The 26,696-nt window shown below is 35.1% G+C and overlaps 3 protein-coding genes across 3 annotated transcripts; all 3 read left to right on the top strand.

Annotated features, from left to right (window-relative positions):
• The first annotated feature begins 515 nt into the window (after window positions 1-515).
• On the top strand, window positions 516-5,522 carry LOC120630249 (seroin-like). Its single transcript, XM_039899405.1, has 5 exons — window positions 516-704; window positions 2,863-2,896; window positions 3,869-3,884; window positions 4,446-4,677; window positions 5,491-5,522. The coding sequence occupies exons 1-5, from the start codon at window positions 650-652 to the stop codon at window positions 5,520-5,522; spliced, it is 369 nt and encodes a 122-aa protein (XP_039755339.1). The 5' UTR covers window positions 516-649.
• A 1,230-nt stretch (window positions 5,523-6,752) lies between these two features.
• LOC120628829 (protein PELPK1-like) lies at window positions 6,753-15,456 on the top strand. The gene is made up of 7 exons (XM_039897454.1): window positions 6,753-6,904; window positions 7,059-7,134; window positions 12,116-12,146; window positions 13,011-13,026; window positions 13,492-13,813; window positions 14,944-14,974; window positions 15,355-15,456. Exons 1-6 carry the CDS (start codon window positions 6,866-6,868, stop codon window positions 14,964-14,966), a joined length of 507 nt encoding a protein of 168 aa, XP_039753388.1. The 5' UTR covers window positions 6,753-6,865; the 3' UTR covers window positions 14,967-14,974; window positions 15,355-15,456.
• A 5,763-nt stretch (window positions 15,457-21,219) lies between these two features.
• LOC120628836 (glutactin-like) lies at window positions 21,220-24,390 on the top strand. Its single transcript, XM_039897459.1, has 4 exons — window positions 21,220-21,327; window positions 21,412-21,460; window positions 22,171-22,414; window positions 24,247-24,390. Exons 1-4 carry the CDS (start codon window positions 21,273-21,275, stop codon window positions 24,313-24,315), a joined length of 417 nt encoding a protein of 138 aa, XP_039753393.1. The 5' UTR covers window positions 21,220-21,272; the 3' UTR covers window positions 24,316-24,390.
• The last annotated feature ends 2,306 nt before the right edge of the window (window positions 24,391-26,696 follow it).

Raw genomic sequence — 26,696 nt, 5'->3', positions numbered from 1 at the left:
ACTACTTAACCGATCATCATGAAACTTTGTACACGTATTCTTAGAGGTATCAGATGTAATATAGGATACTTTTTATAAAAAAAATTTTTTTACCAAAGATAAAAAAATGTTCGTCGATAATCTCATGTATGACTATAGGTGTAGACTATGTACGCTGCGTCCCGAAATTTACGCGGGCGAAACCGCAGGGAATATCTAGTATATTATATTCCACCATGTTTTTTATTCCACTACAAGTTATGTGTGATATCTCAGCACATCTAAGGCCTACAATAGCCTCTTACCAGACCGTACCAGAGCAAATTCAGGAATGATCATTAACAAAATTGCATTTGCCGAGGATCGAACCAGGTTACTCTCTTATAACACAGACACAGCGCTCAGCACTCCGCCAGGGAGGTCGTTATATGTTGCAAAATAATTTCATTGTTGCTTTTATTACTTTCGTACGTGTACTTTAAATATTTTCCCAGAAGCATCCACTCATTAGTGCTTGTACCAGTTTGTTAAAACAGTTTGCACAGGTGTACTGTGTCGATGATTGATGAAAAATGCTTACTTAAACAAGTTTTAGGTGCACAAGTTTTCAGTATACCACGAACTGTGTCTAACACAAGTAAACAAAGAGTTTTATTAAAGCTGAGAGATAATGCCGCTCACGATATCATACGTCATTGTGGGCTTAATAGCCGTAACAGCCAATGGTAAGTATCATTTTAAATGCGCGTTCGATAATAATGCAGTTTTGCGTAATGTAATTAAGGATACCAAATACTTGTACTTAGCAGACTTAATCAGGGTTGTGTCAAGCAACTTTGTGATACGCATCTCGAATATTTGTCCATTAATGCTGAAATGGTCATGTTTTGATGGAAGATTAAAAAACAGTTGCCAAAACCCGTCCTCTTCCCGCGGGTGTTGTACGAGACGATTACGGCAGAGCTTGTCCGGAGAAGTACTACCACCATGTTATTTTTGCCGCTAAGCAGCATTGTTGCAATTCTGTATTCGGGTCTGAAGGGCGTGGGTACCGGTTTAATTACAGGCACAAATATAATTACAGGCAGGGAGACAGGTTGATGGAAACAGGGCGGTTTCTTGAAGGACCTCGCATGCCCCACGAAGTGTTGTTCTGTTTATAGATTATGGTTTTTCATATCAGGTGGGCTATCTGTTTGGTTCGTCAATTATTAATATAAAAAAAGGCGTGACTCTAGATCTGCTGAAGATTTGCTCCTTATTTCTGGCTTGATCAAGTAAAGATAATCCCGGCAAAGCTCTCTCCATCGCACTCGGAGTGTTTTCTTATGAGGCCTCGAATAAGCGACTACGGTTCAGCTTTAAGCTATCACTGGCTTCACGCACTGTTTGTAGACATTGGCTGAAAAGATTTAAAGAACTTAATCCAACTCATCTACAATTTTGAGTGCAGAGCTCCTAATGCGTAATTAGAGATATTAAAAAAAAGTCATATTCTGACCAAATGTTTTGCGAGTGTGACAAATATTAAAAAATGTTGCGTCAGATAATTACTAGTAGGTATAACTATTTTACCCCTTTGTACTGGTAGCGTGTGCGCAGAAAGCTTCTACGTAATGCAAAATATTAAAAACAACATTGTTTACTTGTAAGCAAACCAGTACTTACGAATTCAGTTGAATAAACAGTTAACTATGCGATTACAATCTTCATTTCTACAATCTATTCAATTCACCATATCATTATCACATACACACCTACTACAGGGCATAAGTTTCCTCACATAATGAGAAGGACCGAAGCTTTAGGTAGTCCACCTCGGTAGTTGAGTACCACATTTATTTTACATAATATACGACACTGGCGAAGTGCGGATTCGTTTGAGATCATTGTGGATCTAAGGCTTATGCTTTCCTAAACCGTTAGCAAGTGACTTCAAAACTAGTGTTACTTATCTTATCTTAATATATATAAATCTCCTGTCACGATGTTTGTCCGCGATGGACTTCTAAACTACTTAACCGATTTTAAATTGAATTGGCACACCTTGAGCAGTCTGGTCCATCTTAAGAGATAGGATAGCATAGATCTTTAATTATAGTCGCAATTTTATTTTATTGCAAATTATTTGTCTATAATTAATTTACTGTCACATGTTTTATATATATACTACTATACTCATTTAAGGCTTAGCGATACTGAATACTTTAAAAACTAAATCAAACGCAGACGAAGTCGCGGGTAAGAGCTAGTTTCTTATAAAGTTCATGACTCCGAGAAGTTAGCGGTGCGTGCTGGAGATAGAACCCGCTTACGAGACGCTTTTTTATCAATATAAATGATACATAAGAATAAATGAATAGTTATTTTCGTCACCCTAAAATAACTTATCGGATGATGTACCGATGTTGAGGCTCCAAAGTCCAAGGTGCTGTAAAAATGGCTGCAACGGGGATGCTGTATTGGTAGTGGGTGCCCAATACCTGGCGATATCCGCTATACACAAAGAGGCCAAAAACAGTGCTGAAATCCCTAGAAAAACAACACAATAAAAAAAAATGCTAATAAGTATATTTATTTTATGCTAACATCCAGTCCTTTTTCCTAAAGTAGTTTTAAAAAACTTTTTTTTCCAGGTATATGTATAAAATTAGGCGGTAAATGAGTTAATATTACGATATTATTGTTTTTATTTTGATTCAATTCATGATGCGTTGTTCACGATACAACAATTTACGACAATCGCTTTTGTAGGTATCTTTATCCAACAAAAAAATCAAGAAGGTACTATTATTATACTTAATATCAACTATATATTAATGTAAAACATGTGCATTTGTAAATTTGTTAAATAAGAATTCTTAGAAAGGTTTTTATTTACAGCTCACTACGTATGGAAAGATGACCACGATTCAACGTAAGTATAAATTAAACAAACACTACAATAATATGAAACTACCATACTACCTTTATTAAAGGGAGCTATGCTTTCTGCCTCTGCGAAAGTCTGCCCTGAGTTTTAACTTCAGTAAAAAGTAGTTTGTAATGAGGCGAATTATATCTAAATGAAAAAAAACGCGCGTTAGAAGCTATACTTTGAAGTAACAAAATAAAAACCTTTTCCAAAAATTCTACGTTTGTAGAAAAACGACAAAAACAATAGAAAAAAGATATTTCATACATTGAAAGTTTATCATAAAGCACTATCTAGTTAAATATTTCATAAAAAACATTACTACGTAATTAAAGAAATGGACATAATAAACATATTTAAATTTGGAACACTAATAGATAGTTAGTTATAGGAAAAGCAAGTTTCACTAAATTTGAGATTTTTGTACAATTGAATCAATTATATCACCGGAATGCGCCCGCAGACTTTGACAATTCAAAGTGTACAACTGTCAAACCTTATAAGCTAACTTCAGGGAATCGGTTTTTCGTGACGGTGTGCGCGCGCATCTTAAAAATTTACTTTAATCATTTTTCCCTAACGAGCTAAAAGAAGTATAACTTCAAAATTTCAGAACAAAACTGTACCGTCTTTCTAATTTAGATTGTCGACTTTGTAACGTAACGATTAAACCTTAAGAAACTGAGGGCTGGTAATTAAGGTTAAAAGAAATTTATCTATTAATAATAAATGAACTATGTAGTTACGCTCACGCTTCACGGCGAATAAACTATAATACGTATGTTAATACTTTATTTTTGAAACGGTAGTCTGCTTTACATAATTATTCGGCAATTTGGTAGTTTTATACTGATATTTCGTTCAAGTGTCGGAATAACACTATAATAAAAATTCCATCGTTAAAAAAACACGATCTTACGTTTAAATAATAAGAGTGAATAGGTTGATAGTCATGTTTTTCTTTTATTATTTCAGGAACCATCACTCAATGGTGAGAAACAATTAACTAATAGGTATGCTGATACCGAAAATGTTAACACAGTTTTTAGATCGTTTCTGGAAAAGAATATCCGGTTGAGTTTTTCAGGCTGCTTGTTTTCTTTCTTTTTCTTCCTGCTTCTTTTTTTTCTCCTCCTCTCTTTTTCTTTCTTCCTCGTATGCCTTCTTCTTCGTTATCCTTAGTTTTTTTTCTTCCTCTTTCTTTTTCTGTCGTCTATGTCCTTCTTCTCACTTTTTCTCTCTTCTTATTTTTCTTTTTTTTTTTTCTTTCTTCTTCTTCTTTTTCTTTCTTCCTCTTCTTCTTCTTCAACTCTAGAGCCTCCGTATGTTTTTTATGCATCACAGCTAGGTCAGTGTATACAGCAATAACTTTTGGCATATTGATAACTAAAAAAATATACCTTATAACCTCACATCAATGTAATTGAATAAATTTATTTGAATTTTGAAATTAAAACGAATCATGAAATTAAAACTTCTATCGTAAGGCTGAGGACTAACAACAAACACTTTCCAGTGTTGAAATAAATACAATAATTATTCTTTTTTACAGTTTCCTCGAATGAATTTCCCCACATTTCCAGGAATTCCGCAATTTAACTTCCCTTCTCTTCCGGCATTCCCTATGATGCCCTCAATGGAGTTTCCGCAACCGCATAAAGGTTTTAATGGTGTATCTGTGAGTGCCTCAAGCTTCCAAGGTGTTGATAAGGATGGCAAGCATTACAGAAAAGGTGGCACCTCCATCCTCACTAGCGAAGATGGTGTTGAGAAGGAAATTACACGTACGTATCTACATTGACTTACTGGTTGCTTCCTGCGTGTAGTCATATAATACACATTTATCCACGTTTATTATCAATATTTGACTACGGATCACGTAGTCCCAGGATTGTATTCCCGGGTCAGGCAAAGTAGGAAGAGTTAGTAATTGGGGCTTTCAGTTAAGAAGTTCTCAATACTAATCCAGAGTGAGTAAACTGGCTCTGTTCACCCCTGATAACAAATATATTACGACAATACACACATCGCTATCTAGCCCCAAACTAAGCGTAGCTTGTGTTATAGGTACTAAGATAACTCATGAATATGTTTTATCTAAACAATATACATAAAAAAAAGTAAAAGTAGAGCTTTGTGAGACAGAGATCGTCCTGGAAGGACTATCATAATGCTTATTTCTGCTGCCAAGCATTGTTGCATTGCTGAGTTCTGATTTGAAGGGCGTGGTTACCAGTGAAATTACAAGTGCATGAGGCTTAACACCTACGCCATTCAAAGTCAAAATCAAAGTCAAAATTATTTTTAATCATGTAGGCCCATAGTTGGCACTTCGTACATTACATTGAAAGGACACGGTAGTGAGATGATGGGGATAACCATATTCGAAAACTTAAAACCAAAGCTACGAGGGTTCCAAACGCGTCCTGGTCTAAGAAGCAGCCCATAACAAACTTAGCCGGGTGCAGTTGAGTTCCTACCCAATGCGCTATCACCGCTTCAAACACTTTAGAATAATGGAAATATGTATATATTGATTCAATAATATTTAAACGATTTGCCAATTTACTAAGTAATAATGATATTTTTATTTTCAGTTGAAAACGGCACGCCAAATGTTGTTGTGTAAGTTTTCCCTTTACATTTATAATTTTCCACTTCTATATATATAAATGTTATGTTGGTTTGTGTACGCTTCAAAAACTCAAAAAGTTCTGCACCGATCGAGCTGAAATTTTAACATGATGTATAATCCGCATCAAGGATTGTTTTTATCTATTTTTTACATCAGTTACATATCCGCGACCGCGAAACTACAGTTTTTTAACGATCAGCGGCGTACTGTGTAACACAATAAATAACACAGCTTTCCACATGGTGATGTAGAAAGGTGTTTTATTTATTGATCTAACTCCTGTCAATCAATAAGACTCTAAGTTAAAACGTTAAGTAGTTAAGGGTGTGTTAATTTCGTAAAATCCGTTCATGATAAATAATTAGGCAGCTAGATAACACAATTTAATATTTCTTTCACTTGGCATGTATTCTATGCCACGCGAAGCGGGCGGGTAACGGCTAGTAGCATATACAAATGTGTTTATTAGCTATTTCATTGTTAGTAAATAAGTTAAAATAAATCTACCAAGTTGGTCTAGTGTTCTGTCTGAAGGGGGGTCTAGCTGTTTCTATCCTCTCTAGCATGAGAGCCCCGGCAAGCGGCTGGGGTGATTGGTAGACCTCCGGGCAATTAAATTTCTTGCTTACCTCAATATGGGCATTGGCGTGCATTGGGTTCCTTACCAGGGTACGTATACTGCAGGAAAATTTAATATAACGACTAAAATTCTCCTCCTATACGGGTTATATATCAATTTTAGGGTATGCAGTGCTTTTGTGCATGTATGAAGTGCACACCACTGAATATGGGTATCAAATAAAAGGGCTTGACTAGTAGAATTATATTAACTATTTAAAAGTTTTAAATTCCAACAATCTATTACAATTTAGAATATAAAACGAATAAAAATTGTTGTACAATTGTTGTTGTTGTTTTCTTTTGATTACTATTTTATTAATCAGTAAATATTTGTTTCAGGTCGGTAAGCAATTAATGTTTCAATTCATAGCATATTAACTTCTTTAACTGTGATGTAAGGAAATAAAAATAAATATAATATGAATAAGTATTAAGAGCACAGGTAAATTATGAAGTCTCAGATAATGTATGTAACGATATTCACGCTAATACACGATAATGGTCATTAAATAAAAAAAAAAACCTTACCTAACTGAATTGGAAATTTCTAAATCCCCACGGATCTAAGTAATATATAAAAGATTTCTTACTAGAATTTTTCAGAATTCCAAAAAATCGATCAATATAAAGCTATTTATAACCTTTTGTAGATCAATGTATCGAAGCAGATTACTGATACCACCAATATTAATAACTAACTTCACTTTATAAACCAAATGCTTTTATTACAGTCGCAACCCATCGTTCCGCCAAAGGTATCGTACACATTGTTATATCTTATTGCTTTTTTGGTGGTTTTGTATTGTCATTAGAACATGTTCCGATTAAATAAATAAATAATTTACCTAAAAAAATAAGAAAATAATAAGAAAAGCTTCTTTGATTTAAATTAACTTTGTATTATTTCAGATTCCAATATGGCAACCCTCTTTTGACGTTTCATTCATGACAAATGGTCCACACACAAAGAGTTCTAAAAAACCTGGTAAGAACCAGTTCCGCGCTAGTTCTTCGGTATCTTCGTTCAGTTCGTCTTCTAACAAGGATGGGGTTCCGCATTATGAAGGAGTCGCCAACGTTTTACAGAATGTCGATGGAAAAGTAGATCAGCAAACTATTCTTATAAGCGATAATTAAGTTTTATTTGTAACAACCATTGCCACCCGCTTCATTATAAGCGTTTAAATTAAAAAATAAGTTGAATTAAGTTTGCAAGTTTCACTTAATTCTATTTCTTATCTGCCATAGCCATATAATAATGACTAACGTCTGTTTTCTACAACGTGTAATTGAATCAACAAATAATATTGAATGATGCATAAGTATATTTCATAAGGAATCACACTGTAAAATATTAAATCCTAAGAACCATATTGATTTTACATACTAACGATTTCAAAACATTCATAGTATTTATTTATGACAACCCTAATGAATATAAAGGACCAACACGCGCACAGCACCTACACTACGCGAAGCGTACCTAAGAAAGTGACAGGAGACACTTGATTTTGTAAGCTGATGATGTAGCTGAAAACTATTAGGTTTTCAGTTAAACAGATAAGTCTCAGAGACATAATGTACCTCTAAAGCTTGTGAAGTATTATTTCAGTTTTCATTTACACGTTATATATTCAATGTATCTGTGATCTGTTGATAAGTTGCTAATAAGCAAAGATGGTTTTGTTAAAAATGTTACTAATATTTTTTGCATTAACAACGTTGTTAAGTGATAAATTTATAGATTACGGATAGATTGAATATATCCAATCCGCACTGGGTCAGCAGTGCGGTGGACTACGGCCTTAACCACTTCTCATCGTGGGAAGAGACCTGTGCCCTGTAATGGGCCGGTAATGGGTCAATTCGTAGACCAAAATAAATAAACAGTACTATAAAAAAAAGTATTACAAGAAATTAATTACAATGTACGGATTTATATTTTTAGAATAAAGAAACATTAGTTTACTCAGTATGACGAAAATAAAACGTACCCATGCTGTTCGTTTGTAATTTTTTTAATAGTTTATTGAAAAACTAGCTGACCCGCGCAATTTCGTCTGCATCAAATCAATCAAATTTGTTTTAATGTCTTAAAAAAACTAAGAAAATTTGCAGCCGAGTTCAGTTTAATTTTCAAACTATATTATACGCGGCCGAGCGTCCCTCTACATATTTCTTGCTTTTAGCATTTCTATACCAGTAAAGATCCAAGTCGATGTGACATCATTAACAAACATCGTTATATTTCAGCCAATTTACAGAAAACCATAACAAACCTTCCACGTGTTCATTAGTGAAAACTGTACGAAAATCCGTTCGGTAGTTTTTCAGGTAGCTTTTTCAAAGAAGCCTCAACTAAGCCTATCCAAAAAACCACGTCAATCTAAAACGCGAATTGCGCAGATTTTGAAAGTCAATTGCGGAAAGATAGCGATGCTATCCTGTTGGAGCTGTTTGCTTTTCTGGTATGGAAAGAAGCCTATGAGCTATTCCAGACTATATTGTATGTCTCTGCCAAATTTCAGCCAAATCGGTTCTTTCTTTGTGGCGTTAAAGCGTAACAAACATCCATCCATCCATACATACATCCATTCATCCATACTGGATGTATGGATGAATGGATGTAAACGATGATGAATTCTCAAAAACTTTCGCATTTATATCATTAGTAGGACGGTACGCATGCATTCGTTGCTATGTCCTATATGCCTTGCTACTTGCTGTTATCAGTGAAGAGTTTAGCCCTTTATCTCCGACTGCCCTTTATATCAGATGTTTCTTAAAATAAGACAATAAATTCTTGATAGTATACACTTTGAAATAAAAAAAATAAAGTCTCAGTATCGATTATAAAGCTCCCCCCGGTAAAAAATTTCAAAATATATTTAATGTACAGTAATCTTCCAGTTACAGTTTTATTATAAGTATAGATAATCCTAATAAAGTTTATAATTTACACTTAACTAATAATATTAAAATTTTGTAACGATTTATTAGGTTTGCATTGTTTTGTTGCCTACCTATCTAACTAGTCATGTTTACTACTTAATTAAAAGGAACTATAAGTATAGAACTAAACGAATTTAGTAGTTCCTCATACTATAGGTAAGTAGGGTTTCCTAATTGGAACTATTACTCAAAAAACCTGCTTAGCGCAGGTTGGAATTGCACACGGAGCATTCCATACGTTAGTTTAAATAACAACTTAGTACACTTCTAAACTTATACCAAGACCTCCATCAAGGATTTAACTTTCGGCCTTCACTAGTCTATGTAAAACTTTGACCTTATATTATCAGCAGACTATTATCGGCAGACTTGTGTCCGGCGTAAATCTTGCAATCGTTGCTGTCGAACACGTACATTTATTTTTCATGCTCAAGTGACGTTTGACAGCAAAGATAAGGATATTTACACCTGTCGCAAGCCTGTTGAGATACGTAATCACCCTGCCGCCATTGTGATTTTTTTTTTAATTTGTTCCAGTGGATATGTAAATATCCTTTTTAAAATTTACGTATAATTGTTTTGCTTCTAAGAAGTGCCCTGACGAACCTATTATACTTTATAATATATTCATTACTGCCCAGTTATTTTCAGGCGAGGCTTTTAACATTTTTCCCGCAAAACGAGATTCTATTCGTCACACTGTTTATTCAGTTGTTGGTTATGTTTTTGTATAATATAGTACATAAACGAGTTTAAAATGCACAACTTTTAGTTTAGTTCCAACTGTTGTTGATACAAGCGTCAAAACGAAGTTTTAACGATACCTTAGAAGAGTTAATTATTATCACTGACGGACTGATAACAATTACGATGATGTTAAAAATCGTTTTGTTGTCGGCTGCTATAGTCACTACAGTGTATGGTAAGTGTTGTTTGAATAATAAGTTTATAAAGTGGGAATGAAGCGGTGATAGCCTAGTGTGGTGATAGACTTCAGATTTGGGGGCCCGAATTAGATCCCCAGCGCGCATTTCTAACTCTTAGAAGTTATGTGCGTTTTAAGGAATTAAATATCACTAGTTCAACGGTAAATAAAATCAACGTGAGGAAACCTGCATGCATGTGAGTTTTCCATAATGTTTTTAAGAGGTGGTTTCGGCCAAAATCCTTGTCATCGTGAGACCTATGCCCTGCAGTCGGCGGGTAATGGTTCGATAGTAATGATGATGATGAAACTACGAATACCGTGTGCAAAAACCTTTAACTAAACAGTTTACTTGTTAGAAAGCGCTAAGCTTTAGAAATAAGATTCCGGTTTTAAGTGTTTTAGTGTATTTTCGTAGCCCAATTTAGAAGTAGATTGATTTAAAGGAAATCGTATACAATTTTACAATGATGAAAAACAATACAAAAACTAACTACCAGTTGATATCTTGGAGATGTCTCTTAGAAATTTCAAAGTTTGTATTAAACGTAAGCTTGTACAACAGTCCTATTATAGTATTAAGGACAACGACAACAATAAAAATGCTTGGGGATAAATTATTGCTCTAACCAGGTTGTTTCTTTAATAGTTTTACAGAAACAACCTGGTTGTTTTTGGTGATAACAAAAAAAATCGGCTAAGTTGGTTGTGGGCTTCTGGAACCCTCGTCGCTTTAGTTTTAAGTTGACGAGTTTAGTTATCGCCATCAACTCACTTCTATGACATATTTTACATGTAATGAACGCATCAAAAGTGCCATCTATGTGCCTATATGAATAAAGAAATATTTGACTTTGACTTGGATAGGTTTATTTATATTTGTGTAACCAATATCACGGATATTGGTTCCTTAATATATTTTTAATTAATTAGTGAATAGACATTTTTCGAAATGAGTTGCCTTTGTTTTTGCGCATTAATCTTTATGAAGTACGTAATATAGATACTCATCTATAATATTACAAACTTTAACAATAGCCCGATCTGTATTGTTTTTAATTAACATTTTTATAAGTTTATATAGCTACTATCCATATTATACAACAAAACTTAGCTGGTATAAAATACAACCTCTCTGTTCAAGAGAATTACGAACGTCACGAAAATTATATTGAAATTTTCGCACTTGTACTAATATAAGTAATGTCTGATGAAAACTATCGAATAACACCATAACGGAATAATTTTTGATATTAATAATTTTACCGTATGATAAGGCCGCCAAATTGTATGCTTTTTGTTAAATATTTATTTATAATTTTTCTATATGTTTATGTGGTGTACAAAAAAATGTATTCATTCAATCATTCATTCATTGTTTATTAATATGTACCTACAGGTAGATACATAGTTAGGAAGTACTTCGCCCCTGCCAGGTTTAGTTAACTACGGCAAACTAAATTATTGTATTAAAATACCTACTAAGCCTACTGTTACATTATTTTATAAAGTGTTTAAATAATTAAACTTTTAAAAACTATAAATTCGTAGTGGGCAGATATGTTTCTTGTATCAACAACAGTTTTATTAGTGGCCAGATATTTTATTAAATTTATTAGTATTTTTAAAAATACGCTAGTAATTATTATTTAATTAACAAATAGTTTCCAAGAAATAATTAAAATTATATTTGATTAACAACCAATGTTGGTGGATATTTTGATATAAATACGGGTGTATTTTCAATACACTTCAGTCCTGCACGGACTCGAATGATGCATAGATCCGTTGTCTTAGTATTATGACTTGATAACGTCTTATAAATCAATGAAAGCCGGCTGCACGCACGAAAAAGCATGACTCATTGTCACGTTCTGCCTGAGCCGCACGTGCAAGCGAGAGCGCGGAACATGTGATAGAGAGGCACGATCGGCCTAAGCGTTTTGCTTGTGAGATATACTTGTGATACGTCACATATAATTATCGCCCCAAATACCGACTTTTTTAGACTACCATATTTTTTTTGATATATTTTCATATTACGTAAATATTCACCGACTTAAAATATATATTTTTTTGTTATTTATAGGTTGCCCTGAGAAGGAAGATCAGAAGAATAAGTAAGGATATCTTTTATTATTAAAATAATTTTAATATTTATTAAGCTAAAGGTCAAACTCTCTCACTATCTAATAACATAAGTTTATGTTTGATTAAATGATGTAAATTTAGCGAGTTTACTTATAACCATAAACTCACTGCAATGCAAAAAAAAATATGTTCCGTGCCAGGGTTCGAGGATTCTGAATAAGAATACCTGATGCCTGTATCTAGTAAGACTTTTATTAGCTCTTCAGTCCATGATACTTGAATACAATTCCAATTCTAGGTTAATCGTAGTAAAAATAACATTTGCTCACTTGTTTCAATAAGAAGTTTCTTCAGATCAGGCTAACTCAGACGCGACGTACCTACGCCTACTTTTATAACACTTACTCGTATTTGAGGCCTAGAAATCATTAAGCGGAAATCTTAAACAAAACGAATGGTCCAAAAACATTTTGATTTATGGTATTACTTTGTTGTTTCGAAAGTAATTACCCTCATATCCACAAGTTTAGTAGTCACATGCGATTATGAACTTACTAGGTAGACACCTGTATGAAAAAAAAGATTAGTTTTGACTTTATATACATACGTACATTGCGAATATTCTAAATGCAGTCGAATAAAAAACAACCTATCATACAAAATTTAGATAAATGAGTTTACTTCATTTATGTTAATTATGCATGATAAGCGATACGGAACGGAAATTAGAACTATATCGACGGCTAACTGCGGAAACAGTGTTTTCATTACCGGAAGTCAATTTTAAAAATGGAACATACAATCTTACTGAAAAAATTTAAGCAATTCGCGCAAAAACAACTGTATTCTAAATATATTCTAAATATATACTAAAATACAATTTTTCCTTTCAGCAACTATGGTGACAGGGTAAGATATTTGCACTAAGTATTTTATTTAATTAAAATTTTGAGAGGATTGACATATATCAGTAACTAGCTGCTGTCCGCGACTTCGTCCACGTGTATCGGTTTTACCCCGTTGGAACCGTTTGTTTTTCTGGAAGCCATTTCTGCATTTTCGAGATACAGGTTATTCATGAAAAACAAATCTATTTAGTATCTATATAAATAAAATAACTTAAGAAGATACTAAATCGATTGCCATCATTATTTTACGAGATGTTTCGTTTTCCTTAAAATTGTTATTAACTTCAGCTATAATTAACTGAATTCAGCTTCTTTTTTTATTCCACTACGCTGAAATTTCACTTCCTGGTAAGTGATGATGCAGTCGAAGATGGTAACGGGCTAACTAGTTAGAGGTGTTGGAGATTTATATTCAATCCTAAACGGTTTAATAATAGATAACTCACAAAACCCTTATCGTTTTCAGTTTCCCCAAATGACTTTTCCAACTCTCCCACAATTTCCACCCCTCCCAGCAATTCCAGCCCTCCCCAACTTTCCCAACTTCCCTAATTTTCCTAATATCCAGATCCCAGAAATAAAGTTTCCAGAAATTAAAATGCCGGAAATAAAAATGCCAGAAATAAAAATGCCAGATATAAAAATTCCCGAAATTAAAGTCCCAGAAACTTTGGATGAATTGAATTCACAAAAAGGGAGCGGCTTCCATAGTTCTTATATGGTTTATTCAAGCGATGGTAGCGCCAGTATTATTATTAACGACGAAGGACGAATAAGGCAAATTACAGGTAATTTAACTAAAATTCTACTCTCTTAACATCCGATGCCTTTTAGCATTCAACCCCGGAATCAAACCTAAGACCTCGTGATCCGTAGACGAACATGAAAACCAATCTACCAATGAGGCATTTAAGTATGTAGGTACCTAAACTACCTCAAACCCCGCCGTCCCCAAACTCCGCCATGTATAAATATTATGAGGGGTCAGATACTACATATAATGTTACTCTTTTCAAAGCGATATTATATGGTCGCAATCAAAATGAACAGTAGCCTGTATTTAAGCAGCATGGTAAACTCGGACGTAAAAACCCGTTTTAACCTCGACTTAAACATTAACTTTTGACCCTACCCCAGAATTAAACTTAGACCTAACAAATTTCTCCGCAATCGTAGTGAAAAAGGAATTATTATCCTCGTCGGCTCGGATGAAATGTTATAAGCCGTTGAAACACAATGTACGATTTTACTTAACTATAGCTTTAATTTTTTTTTTTTTACGGTAATAGTTGACGGTCTAAGATTCACAGTCTCACCTGATGATAAGTCGCAAACCATCGTCAGAGCAACACGTGCAAGGAACACGTCCTACAAATTATCATATCAACCGATAGACGTCCATAGGTCATAGGTCTTTTGTAGGGAGTTCGAAATTCCACGGTTCTGTGCCGCGGCTATCTGCGACGCGCTTAATGCCGTCTGTCCACCTCGTTGGGGGTCGACCAACGCTGCGCTTATTAGTTCGGGGCTGCCATTCCAGCACCTTGGGACCGCAACGTCCATCCTTTCTCCGAACTATGTGCCCGGCCCATTACCACTTCAGCTTCGCGACTCATTGAGCTATGTCGGTAACTCTGGTTCTTCTACGAATCTCCACATTTCTGATTCCATCGCGTAGAGATACTCTGAGCATAGCTCTCTCCATCACCCGCTGAGTGACTCCGAGCCTTCTTATGAGGCCCATAGTTAACGATCATGTTTCAGAACCATAGGTAATCAACCTTAAACGTAGGTTATAGGCGGTGGAAATAAACTTTGCGGTAGTACTTTCCCGGACGAGCTTTTTCATTATTCTACTACTATAATTATTATTAGTGTTTTAGTAGATACTTTAAATTATAATATTTTTATTTTTCAGTTCCAGCGAAACCGAAGGAGTAAACTTCTGTGTGAGTATTCATTACTAGCAGTTTTATTTCACGCGCGGCAGTAGGTAATTAAACTACGGTTAACTGAGTCTAGTTCGTCCTCTCAGGGTGCCTAGTGCGAGATTTTATACCTGCGCCTATCTTTTCGATCGTGTGAACGTTAACTACTATTTTTATGGAATCGAAACAGCGACATCTAGTTATAATATATAAACTGTATTGTTACAAGATGGCGCTATTTTCATCCCATACTGATCGTAACTTTGAGAGTCGAAAGGCATAATTAAATTAAATACCATTCAAATACGTTTAGTAGGTACAGTGTGATAAAAAAACTGCCTGTTTTGAGCTATATGTATATTAAGCTTGTAAACTTACTAATTTAAGCTTATTTGTTACAGGGAATGATCTACAAGTATCCAAAGATATTATATCAACAGAATAAACAATTTAAATAATATAAAAAATATCGACTGTTTTGCTACTGTAGTACTCGTACTTCCATTGCTGTACCTCCTTTTTGTATAGTAGTTATTTAACAATATTACGAAAATTATATTACAATATTACTTTTATATTTAACAATATTACGAAAATTACGAATACAGGTTCTTAAGGATGTTAATATAAAAACCATCATTTAAAATTATACTACTTTATGCGATAGAAAAAGAATAAAATCGTCTGAGCTACGTCGCGTGTCGTGTACGTCTTATAGTCGAAAATTATGTATTCTGTGTTTGTTTTTTATAGACATCCCGCCAAGAGCATGCTGGCTGTAGATACTAGACGTGTTCGTTAAGTGTAATGCTTGAGCTTTTAAACAAAAATTTATCTAAAAATCCTTTTCAGTCTGAGTGCTACGGTTAAGATTTTCTACTTCCCATTACTTTCGATCGCGTGAAAGCTAACTACGATTTAAATGATATCGAAAGAGCGCCATCTAGTTACAATACTGGGAAACAGGCTTGGCAAAAGGTGGCAAAATTAAGTATATCTCATAAGGTATCACCCTGTAAAAATATTAAATCAAAAGAAGAATATTTACTTATGACAACCCTATTGAAGATAAAATACCGACACGAGCATAGTACCTACGCTACGCGACGCGTACCGAATAAAGTGATAGGATTTTAATTTTGCATGTGATGTTAGGGCTGTATCCGATTTCTTACAGTTAAAACATTGGCAAACTCAAAAACTATTAGGTTTCGGTGTCACAGATAAGAGACAGTATCTACATAATATACCTCTAAAACCTGTGAAGTAATTTTTCGGTTTTCATTTACACGTTGTATAAACCGTAAATAATCTTCAGGCGATCAAATAAGTAAACGTAGGTAGAAAATCGCACACTTAACCTTTTGGCGTTATGGGCGAAAGTTTTTCTACGGTAGCAACTGTCAAATCTACTAAAATCTATAAACTATGTACACGGTTATATTTAGACATTAGACTGTACTGAAGCCCGGTTTCCACTTAAGTGTGAGAAGGGAGGAGAAAAGGTGTTTTGTAAATACCCAATCGGATAGTCTCCAAATCACCTCTTAGCTTAGCTTTAGTGGACACCCTTGGAGCGGGAAGGAGGAGGAGATGGTAAGCTCAGCTGAGATGACCGAATCTTATCTCAACTCGGGGGCAGCATTGCATCACTCTAGTCAACTCATCTCTCCGCTCCACATTGGTGGAAATCCAGAAGCAGGGCTTTTTTTTTTTAAGGAAATTTTTTTTTTATTTTAAAATGAACACATGTTATTATTATAATATCCTTACTTTATTAATCCTGAAATCTGGAAACAGTATAAAATGTTTTTGTCTTAATTTTCATATCAATCAGTTATACTATTATCTGTCGTTTAGTTTTTTGTATTAATAAATTAGTTTTAGAGAAATTTTTAGTTTTATTAAAAGTTACAAGTGACTTAGTTCTTCGAATTTCATTGTTTGAAATATCCCTGTTTTATTTCTCTTGTCATCATCATAATCATTATTCAACCTATTACCGGCCCACTACAGGGAACGGCCCCATGGGTCTCCTCCCACAAACAGAAGGGTTAAGGCCGTAGTCCGCCGAGCTGGCCCAGTGCGGATTGATGGACTCACACGCCATTGAGAACATTATGGAGAACTTTCGGGCATGCAGGTTTCCTCACGATGTTTTTTTTCACCGTTGAAGCAAGTGATATATTGTGTGGGATTCGAACACAACACTCTGTAAGTAAAGTCGAAGTCCTATCCACTGGGCTATCACTACTTCCACCTGTAAGGAGTATGGCGCCCTCCTAATCCACCTCCACGCGCCATCGCTAAATCTCTATGACGTGCTCAAATCAGTCTCCCACCAGACCAGAACAGAGAAAATTTAGAAATTTTCCCTGCCGAGAATAGCACCCTTCAAAATCCCGAGGACAATGACCTTGGAGGTTGCAGCAATTATAGTGCTGTGTCTCCGCACCACAGACATGTAACGCATTTTCTTTTTCTTTATGTCTATACAGAGAAAATGTCTAACATATACCATTTCGTTGGGGGAAATGGAATGGTTTAGTGGCCCTCGACTCTCTCGCAGCTATAAGAGGGAGTACGGTATGCACTTGCGTATTCAGACCACTCTTTCCAAGAATTTGAGCTCCAATGTATGGCGGGTCCCATCGTCGTCGTCGGCAGTCAAAGTAAAAAAGACTTAATGTCAGTCGTCTTATAGTCACATTGGTGAAAATATACCTGTTATATAATAAAGAGCAAAATGATGTATAGTATTTTATGCTTGTTGTTGTTGGAATTCTGTTTATTATCATAATCAGTTTACTAATGTTCCACTACTTGGCACAGGTCTCCTCGTTTATAGGAGAGAGGAAATTAGCCTTAGCATTCCACGCACGGTGGACACCACCAATTGCCAATCTCTGAATTGGTAGTAAAATATAACCTAAACAATAAACTAAAAGGTAAGAAAGGAGCCAATTAAAAACCAAAACATAACCTAAAGAGGTAGGATTCGTCGAAAGTTTACAAAAACAAACAATATCCTTGACCGATTTCGAAGGTGTTCAATCTCCAGAGAGATTTTTCCACCATGTGGAAGATATTATAGTGCATAGGTGCGGGTGCAAACACAGGTGTACTCTATATTGCACTCTATAGTCCGATGGAACGATAGCTCATGTTGGCAAGATTGCTCAAGCTCCAACTTGTTCTCTTTCTGGCGCCTCTCCACCATTGAAGGTTGGCCGTCATCTCTCGTCATACAACTTTCAGTCGCAAAACGGAAAAGTTGTGCGAAGTTGGCTATCCCAGTCAATTGACAGAAGTATCTAACTACTTTTTTCTTCTACCCACGCTTCTCATTCCCTCAATTTTGTGCATCATGATAGTCTGAAGGAGGCGGTACCACTCATGTCTGAGAACATACAGTTAACCGACCTTTCTGCATTCGATGGCCAAAATTAGGTCTCTATTTTTACCTAGCAACCTAGGTCTTCATCGTTTCTTATTTCTAGGACATAACTTATTCGCAGCATTCTTCGGTAGCACCATATTTCAAAGGCCTCTAGTTTTTTGTAGTATTGTTTTTAATCGTACAAGTCTCACAACTGTATATAATTATTGGCCAGATGTAACAATGGAGCATACAATGGAGCAAGCTCCAACGATTCCCTGTTATTCCTGACCATGTTTCTCCGCAAAATGGACTTCTTCCAACCCTTAAACACTCAGAGTTTCGTGGAGCTTTATATGGAGAGGCCATTAATATTAATTTTGTTGTATGCATGGAAATGTATAGAATATTGATGCGTAGATAAAGACTGTAAACTTTTATTTGCGTCACTGAAAAATTCCACTAAACACGTTATATTCCAATGTCACTTATGTAAATAATATAATTACAAATTACAATACGGAACTGAGGCTTCCAAGAAAACATAAAAATAAGATCATTTGTCTTGTAAGTAGCTCACTCATTACTTCCATTGGAAGATATGACTAAGCTACTCATAAGACAATCAATGTTCAAAATGAATACAACCTGAAACTTCAGACACACATTTACCCAATGTATTGGATGTCTAAAACATTCCATACTAGGTAATTATGTTGTTATAATCCGAGACAAATCTGTGCAATGCACTGAATTATATTAACGTCGAAAGAATAAAATATGTTACCTGCACCACACTTCGGCATTATTTGGCAAAACCATCTTCAAAATTGCATATTGTTGTACTGCTATTTTTGAAAACACCATACTACCTTCTCAATCTGTGCAAATAAATGTGGGAAAGTGAATTTAAAAATTTATATTTATAGAAATGCTATTCCAGGCTTAATTTGTTGCACCACGAGGAATCTACGCAGCGTTCCTAACATAAAGGGTATTAAATATTTTAGGTTTGGGACCTCATAGACTGACATACCTATCCGAAATAAGCAAAATTGAGTTTTACATTGTCTACTTAGACAGTCTTTTTTTCGACAATCCTACAACAGTCCACTGCTGAACTAAATACCGCTCTATCTATTAAAGAAGTGCTAGCCACCACGCAGCACAGACGGGTTGGTGATCGCAGTAGAGGTAGTAGTAGCACCGCGGACGCTGCTGCTTATATTTTCTTATTCGCTTCGTACGATTCCTGCGAGAACATTGTTTATCGGTTTGTCTGTCTGTCTGTCCAAGAAAACGTTGATACAAGTATTTTTATTTATGACTACTAACCCAAATGCGAATTTCGGAGTCTTCACCTTCAAAAACATAGGACTTTCATATTAGAGACTTATTTTACTCCATTAGGGTGAGACTTAATAATCTAAATACTAAATAATTAATATTTGGAAACTGGTAGATAGCGCTGCAAATAGGTTCTAGATCTTTTTCAGTTTTTTTTCCGTTTGGAATTGCTATTGGAACCGGTTATAACCGATTTGGCTCAGATGAAGTTGCACGGGTCCACCAGTATTTTAATACATATACAGAAACACTGGTTCGTCAACTGCAAATGTAACTTTGTAATCGTAGGCATTAATGGCATTTCAAAATTATTTATGCAGTGAGTGTATTTTGAAAACTAGTCTGAAATTACAAAATTTTGTAATTTTTCCTTTGTTTATACACTTAAAACTAATTGTATTCTAGATTTAAAGCTTTTACGATCAATCATTCAGTTTCGTCAGTGATTGACAAAACTGATAAAATTTTACTTCTTAGTTTTAAATTTTAAACTAATGGCTTAATTTGAAATAAATTTGAAATATACGTACCGTGTTAACACAATGCCTGTTTGGTTACTGAAAATCCAGGCATTTAGTTTTATTTAGAGTTTCGATGATTGTCAGATTGATGTCAGTCAGTCAGTCAGTGAGTGACAAAACTGAGACATTTTTGCTATGGTTTTATATGAAAGAATGCCTGCTGCCTGCCGTGTTTACAAAATGCCTGCTTGGTTACTGAATTTCAGGTTTTTTGTTTTATTTACAAATAAACTATTGTTGGTCGAAAATGGCCTGAACTGCTTTGTGAAAAGGATGGTACGGCCGTGCCGCTTTTTTTGTCGAATTGAATCCGATATATATTAATGGAAGCTTCCATGTAGTATAATATATGGTATAATAGTGCAATAATGTGTCTAATATATTATAAGGGTCATATGAGAAAACTCAGAATTTGCACGATCGCTTTTTATTATCCAGCATTTGCAAGTTGCAACAATCGCACAGAGCTTTTCACCGCGACTTTGTTAGCGTCGAATTTCGGATTCACGTCCGTAGTCCAGTCAGTCTTCTTCAGTCTTTTTCGGTCAGTCTTCAGTGAACTTTGTTTTTTCCGGATTCTTCACCACAGATTTTTACAAAGTACCTATGTTGTTATACTATAGTTTCATTGTTTGTTAATGGTAACTAGTAACATAACATAGTAGCATCACCGTGCATAATTGTTTTTGTGCGAGAATAAGCTGCGATTTGTTAACCTTCAAGTCATAGATTTACCATAGATATTACTAGTTTGGATTCATTACACCAACAATACAAACAGACATCAAATTAAAACTAAAACTAACTGACTATGCAATGCAGTGATGTTAGTCCTGGAAGAATTAGTCACAATGTAACATCAATGCAGATATTACGATGTTTCTTTTCTTGGTGTAGGTACATTGTCCCCAAATGCTTGTGAAGACGCATCACCATAACAATACTCTTATCTCAAGGTTGTAAACAGCATGTACTATATAAATCATCTGTAAAACCTTTTACGGAGCAGACTTATGTGATCAGTTGGGGGCTATACATTGATTTGGTTTTTTGCATAGTAACGTTATTCGCTATGATTAAAATCGCAGTAGTCTTTTTTTTTTTGACGACAGTCTATTGTGGAAACGGTACGTGTTTACAAATAAAGTTTTTTTTGTAGTTATTCCATTTGATTTTTAGCTTGCAAGAATTAATTTAGTGTTTCTTTCTAGTGAAGCGACAGGTTGAACTGGACGATAGAAACCCATTTATCAATTACAGGTGAGTTGTATTTTTTTTTTACAACAATGTTAACAATCAATAATAATAGACACGATTTAAGTTAAAAATTATCCTATATCTGACTTTGGAATGCTATCTTTATGAAACTCCGCATAAAAGTTATGCTGTGCATTTCTTTAGGTAACAAAGAAAATCCTCCATAAAATTCCTTATCTTAGATAAAGGATGGAGGAACAGTTCCTTATTATAAATAAAAGCGAAGTACCTTACTAATAATGTTAGCAATGTGCACCACATTTATATTGTCAGCCCACATTACCGCAAAATTCGATACTTAATGCTAAAAAAATCGATTTACTTTTTACTGTCTTAGAATTTGTTTTTTTGGTACTTAGAATTGGTATATAGTTGTCTCTTGTTGATCTAGTTGTCAGCATGTTCAACTACGGATCCTGGGTTCGATTCCCAGGTTGGGCAAAAAGCCAGACAATTGTTAGGTGTTAGATTTTTCTTAGCCTGGAGTTGGGGAATTGTGTCTACTCTATTGCCTTGGAGTTCCAGGTTATTTTATTATCACCAACATATATATAGGTAAAGCTTACACACCCTCACTGGAGCAGCGTGGTGGGTAAAGTTTGTGTCCAGCATTGCGACCTTTATAGTCTGATGATGAATCTAGCCTTTACGACTGTACAAAGGGTACTTTAAGATCTTTCAAATTACGGGTTGACATATTTTTTATCCTTTAGAAACGAAGATAGGGATGAACAAATAGGTGAGAGAGAATGGCAGAGAAGACGTGAAATAGAAAGGAGAAATCAAAGACAAAGGGCGAGAGACCAACAGGATCAACAAAGGTATATAATTGAATGGATAGAAGGAAATTACGAAGAAAATGAACAGCAGAGGTATGAGTGGGAGAAACAGCAGCAGTTATTGAGAGAAAGAGCAGAGGAAGAAGAATACGAGCGACAGTACCAGCTAGGAAGGAACGTTAGTAAACCATACAATTCAAAATTATATACATGCATATTAAACAACGTGTAAATAATATTTCAGTAGCTTAAGAGGTGCATTATTTACTGCTTTGAGACTTATCTGTGACACCGAAACGCTAATAGCTTTGAGTAAACCATTACCATACTTTTTAATTAAAGAAATCGAACACGGTCGTAACATCAAATGTAAAAGTAAAATCAAGTGACTCCTGTCATTAGTACCTACGCTACGCTACCTATTAGGTACGCGTGGCGTAGCGTAGGTATATGCACGTGTCGGTCCTTTATCTTCAAAAGGGTTGTCATCAGTAAACACTGAGAATGTTTTCAACAGTGCTTCGTAAGTCTGTCACACGTTGTATAAATTAAAGACTACTTGCGTTTTAAGTAATAAAACATCACTTGCTTGAATGGTGAAGGAAACCATCGCGATGAAACGTGCAAGCCTGAGTGCTCTCTGTTATGTTCTCAAAGGCGTGCCAAGTCTACCAATCCGCAATTGTTCAGCGTGGTGGACAGTGACCAACACTCTTCTCAACTGGTAATGGGTTTTTAATTAAGATTATGCTTTTTGCCTGATTATGTTCGGTAAGCCATTTTTACAAATCCATCGAACTCAGCATTGATTCTTCTCCGACATCAACATTTAACACTTTAAACTGATAATGCAGCTCGGTAGCATTTTTCTTTTACAAATGCCATTAGTCCCGATTGAAATCTAAATATAGAAAATAAATGTATCTATCATTTCTTTAAGTTACCTCGCGATATCGATCTTAAATTTTTCATACCAACATATTAGCGTAAAAATTTAATACTGTTATCTAAAGGAACATTCTTGACTTTCAACTAGTTTTTGCTCGTGTTAATTACGTTTTTTTACAATTCAAGTGGGAACCGTTTGTTCTTCTAGAATAAAAACTAGCCTATGTTACTCTCGACTCTTTCAACCACCACTATGACGATAATCAAGTCGATCAGTTACTGAGTAATGACGTAAAGTGTGAACAAACAAACACATTTCGCATTTCCAATATTCGTAAGGACAGTATAAGTAATGTGAAATTTATCGATGTCTGGGGCCTTTGTTCTCTCTGTAACAATGAAACTCCCTCGCACGAAATGCATTTTCTTAGAAAATTTAACACCTCTTCAAACAAGCAGTGTTGACGTCACAGACAGCTAATTGTGCGTAGATAATTTCAATGTCATAGCGAAGGGTAGAATGCCATTTGTATACGACGTCAGATTCTGAAACTGGCATCGCAAAATTAATCTAGAGTGTTCTAAATGGTATTTTGAGAATTTGTGTCACTTTCCAAGATATTTTTCTGTACCATCCTTTTTGACTTTCCTGGCAGGCAGTGGTGGGCACTGTAGTTTTAAGTTGGAGGTCACGCGTTCAATTTTCTTAGGTCTGTTCTGGGGCTTTGGCTAGTTACGAATAACCGTCAAATAAAACCGTAAACCGTTAGGGTGGTAGTTACGCCAAGAGATTTAGCGTTCCGGCATTGTCGCGTAGAAACCGATGGGATTTATTTATATATTTCATTAAAATAGTTTCGTAAATTTAGCGTTCCGGCATTGTCGCGTAGAAACCGATGGGATTTATTTATATATTTCATTAAAATAGTTTCGTAAATTTAGCGTTCCGGCATTGTCGCGTAGAAACCGATGGGATTTATTTATATATTTCATTAAAATAGTTTCGTAAATTTAGCGTTCCGGCATTGTCGCGTAGAAACCGATGGTATTTTTTTATATATTTCATTAAAATAGTTTCGTAAATTTTTTTATCATTTTCTTGATGTTGAAATTCGTTTTCAGGTACAACCTTACTGGACGCCCTATGACTCCCGAGTTGTCTACCCTTGGACGTACCCGATATATGTGTGATACATGTTATACCTACTACTGGCCTAAGGAAAATTTAGAATAAAATAAAATATTTATTAAATATAGATAAAAATATTACGTTTTTTAATTATTCATCGAAAGAACACAATTTAGTTACAGTACAGGGTAGCCGTACTGGCGCCAGATGGCGCAATTTCGATACCATATAAACCGTAGTTAACTTTCACGTGATCGAATAAGTTAACGGAGGTAGAAAACCTCACACTTTGCACACTGAAGAATTTGGATCAGATTGTTTTTTTTATTAACTTAGGCATTTATTTGTTCTTATTTGATCGAATCTAAGTCAATGTAATGTTTCTTAAATGATATAAAAGCTTGTTGCCTAGTTTTTCCATACACATTATTAATAATGTGTATTAAATGAAGGTGTATTATCATAATCGTCGTCATCATCTCAACTGCTGGAAGTGCACTGCTGCACATAACGTCGTTTGTAGGGTTCTCCTCGTGCGGGTCTACCAATAACACGCTTTCCAGTACGGGGTCACTACTCTAGCAACTTTGCTCTCACCATCAATTGGTTCTCCGAGCTATGTGACCCCGCTCATTGCCACATCAGCTTTGCACCTTGTCGAGCTACGTCGGTTACTCTGGTTCTTTGACGGATCTCCTCATTCCTGATTTGATCACGTAGATTCACTACGAGCACAGCTCTCTCCATCGGCCGCTGAGTGACTCTAAACTTTCTTAAGGGACCGATACTAAGCGACCCCGTTCCACTGTGTTAGATTTAATTTGCCTGTAATATAATAAAGAGCACAATGTTGTATAATATTTTATACTTGTTTTCTTTGATTTCTGTTTATCATTATAGTCCTTAAGCTATTAATATCCCACTTCTGAACATGGACCATTTCATTCCTTGGGGGGGGAAGGAATTAGAGAGAGACCAACAGTTTAACTCTCATACATCACCGAAGCCTATAACAATCCCTCTCCCAACCAGAGTTGGCCTTAATCACCAAGTCAAAGCCACTTCAAGAGATCGAAAGAAAGAGAGAAAATGTTTTCTGATCTGCCGTCACCACAGGGCGTACGCACTGATAAATTTACCTACATATTTACTATCTCCAAGCTGGTACTAAAATGAACATTTACATTACAAAAAGTGTGTGTAAAAAAAAATTAAATCGGGTTACATTTGACAGAGTTATGGTGTAAAATCGACAAAAACTTTCATCCCCTCTACCAAAGGAACTGAGCCGAATTTTGGTCTCTCGAATCGAAAAGTGCAGTTTTAATTGATTTAAATTAGTAGTTCTTGCGTGTAGCGCGGCCATGATACTGACAGGCAAAAATGAAAAAAAATACAGTTTCGACTTCAATATCGTTTATATATATATATATATATATATATAAACAGATATAACATGGCCTCCGAAGAAATTTTCCAAATATCTTTAATGTACAGAATTCGACCCGTTACAGAATTAATATAAGTATAGATTGTTGACACTCTTGACTTTTAATATTATGGCGATTATTTTTGGGATGTCAAGTGTGCAATATAAAATTTTATATTTAAATATGATATTATTTCTATGGCAGCACGGCCAGGAGTTGCTAATGTTATTCTAAATAGATTTGACATAGTATGCAAACAATGAAAGTATCATAGTACAAATGCCATGTATGTCGTTTTAATAGTATGTAAGTACCAACATAATATATGTACCAACTTTTACCAAAGCTAATTATGATACAGGGACAAATTTTCAAAATCTAACAATCGTTATTTATGGTACAAGTGTGAAATTGACCATCTCGAAGCATATAGAAACCCTGACTTGAAAAATCAAAAGCATCTGGAACGCTTATGCAGATTTGTAGGTTGTAGCTCCCGAACCGATGAACCGATTTTGATTTTTTTTTATTTATTTAAAAGGTGATGTAGTCGGGAGTGTTTTTAGCTACGTTAGATAAAAAGCTGGCAAGATGACCGCCGGCACAAAATACTAGATTCCAACCTATTCTTCATAATACCTTCAATATGGGTATAAATGAAAGGACTTGACTAGCAGAATACTAAACGCTATGATAAATTACAATTCCAAGATGGCCGCCTCAAAAAAATGGCGAATTGCATTTTCTTTTTCACAAACCCTCAATAACCCCTAAGCTCTTTTTATTACTTATTATGTATGTCAGTCACTCATACATACTACTTGGTATACATATCATATAATCTATTAGTATATATAATTGCTGGGTAAATTTTATTTTTATTGCACTGGGCCAGCGTGGTGGACTACAGCCTTAACCCCTTCTTATTGTGGGAGAAGACCTGTGCCCTGTGTTGGGTCGGTAATGGGTCGATCTTCTTCTTCTTCTTCTTCGATATGATGATGACTAAAATC

This window comes from Pararge aegeria, chromosome 2, assembly GCF_905163445.1.
Source record: "Pararge aegeria chromosome 2, ilParAegt1.1, whole genome shotgun sequence".
In the NCBI taxonomy this organism is placed as follows: Eukaryota; Metazoa; Arthropoda; class Insecta; order Lepidoptera; family Nymphalidae; genus Pararge; species Pararge aegeria.
Note: the sequence above shows the minus strand (reverse complement) of the source record. Positions and strands in the feature narration are given on the sequence as shown.

Coding starts and splice junctions, on each gene's coding strand:
- LOC120630249 (XM_039899405.1), top strand. CDS start 650: ATGCCGCTCACGATATCATACGTCATTGTGGGCTTAATAGCCGTAACA. Junction 705..2,862: donor AATAGCCGTAACAGCCAATG/GTAAGTATCATT, acceptor TTTTATTTACAG/CTCACTACGTATGGAAAGAT. Junction 4,678..5,490: donor TGTTGAGAAGGAAATTACAC/GTACGTATCTAC, acceptor TTTTATTTTCAG/TTGAAAACGGCACGCCAAAT.
- LOC120628829 (XM_039897454.1), top strand. CDS start 6,866: ATGCTTTTATTACAGTCGCAACCCATCGTTCCGCCAAAG. Junction 6,905..7,058: donor AACCCATCGTTCCGCCAAAG/GTATCGTACACA, acceptor GTATTATTTCAG/ATTCCAATATGGCAACCCTC. Junction 13,814..14,943: donor ACGAATAAGGCAAATTACAG/GTAATTTAACTA, acceptor TTTATTTTTCAG/TTCCAGCGAAACCGAAGGAG.
- LOC120628836 (XM_039897459.1), top strand. CDS start 21,273: ATGATTAAAATCGCAGTAGTCTTTTTTTTTTTGACGACAGTCTATTGT. Junction 21,328..21,411: donor GACAGTCTATTGTGGAAACG/GTACGTGTTTAC, acceptor GTTTCTTTCTAG/TGAAGCGACAGGTTGAACTG. Junction 22,415..24,246: donor AGTACCAGCTAGGAAGGAAC/GTTAGTAAACCA, acceptor ATTCGTTTTCAG/GTACAACCTTACTGGACGCC.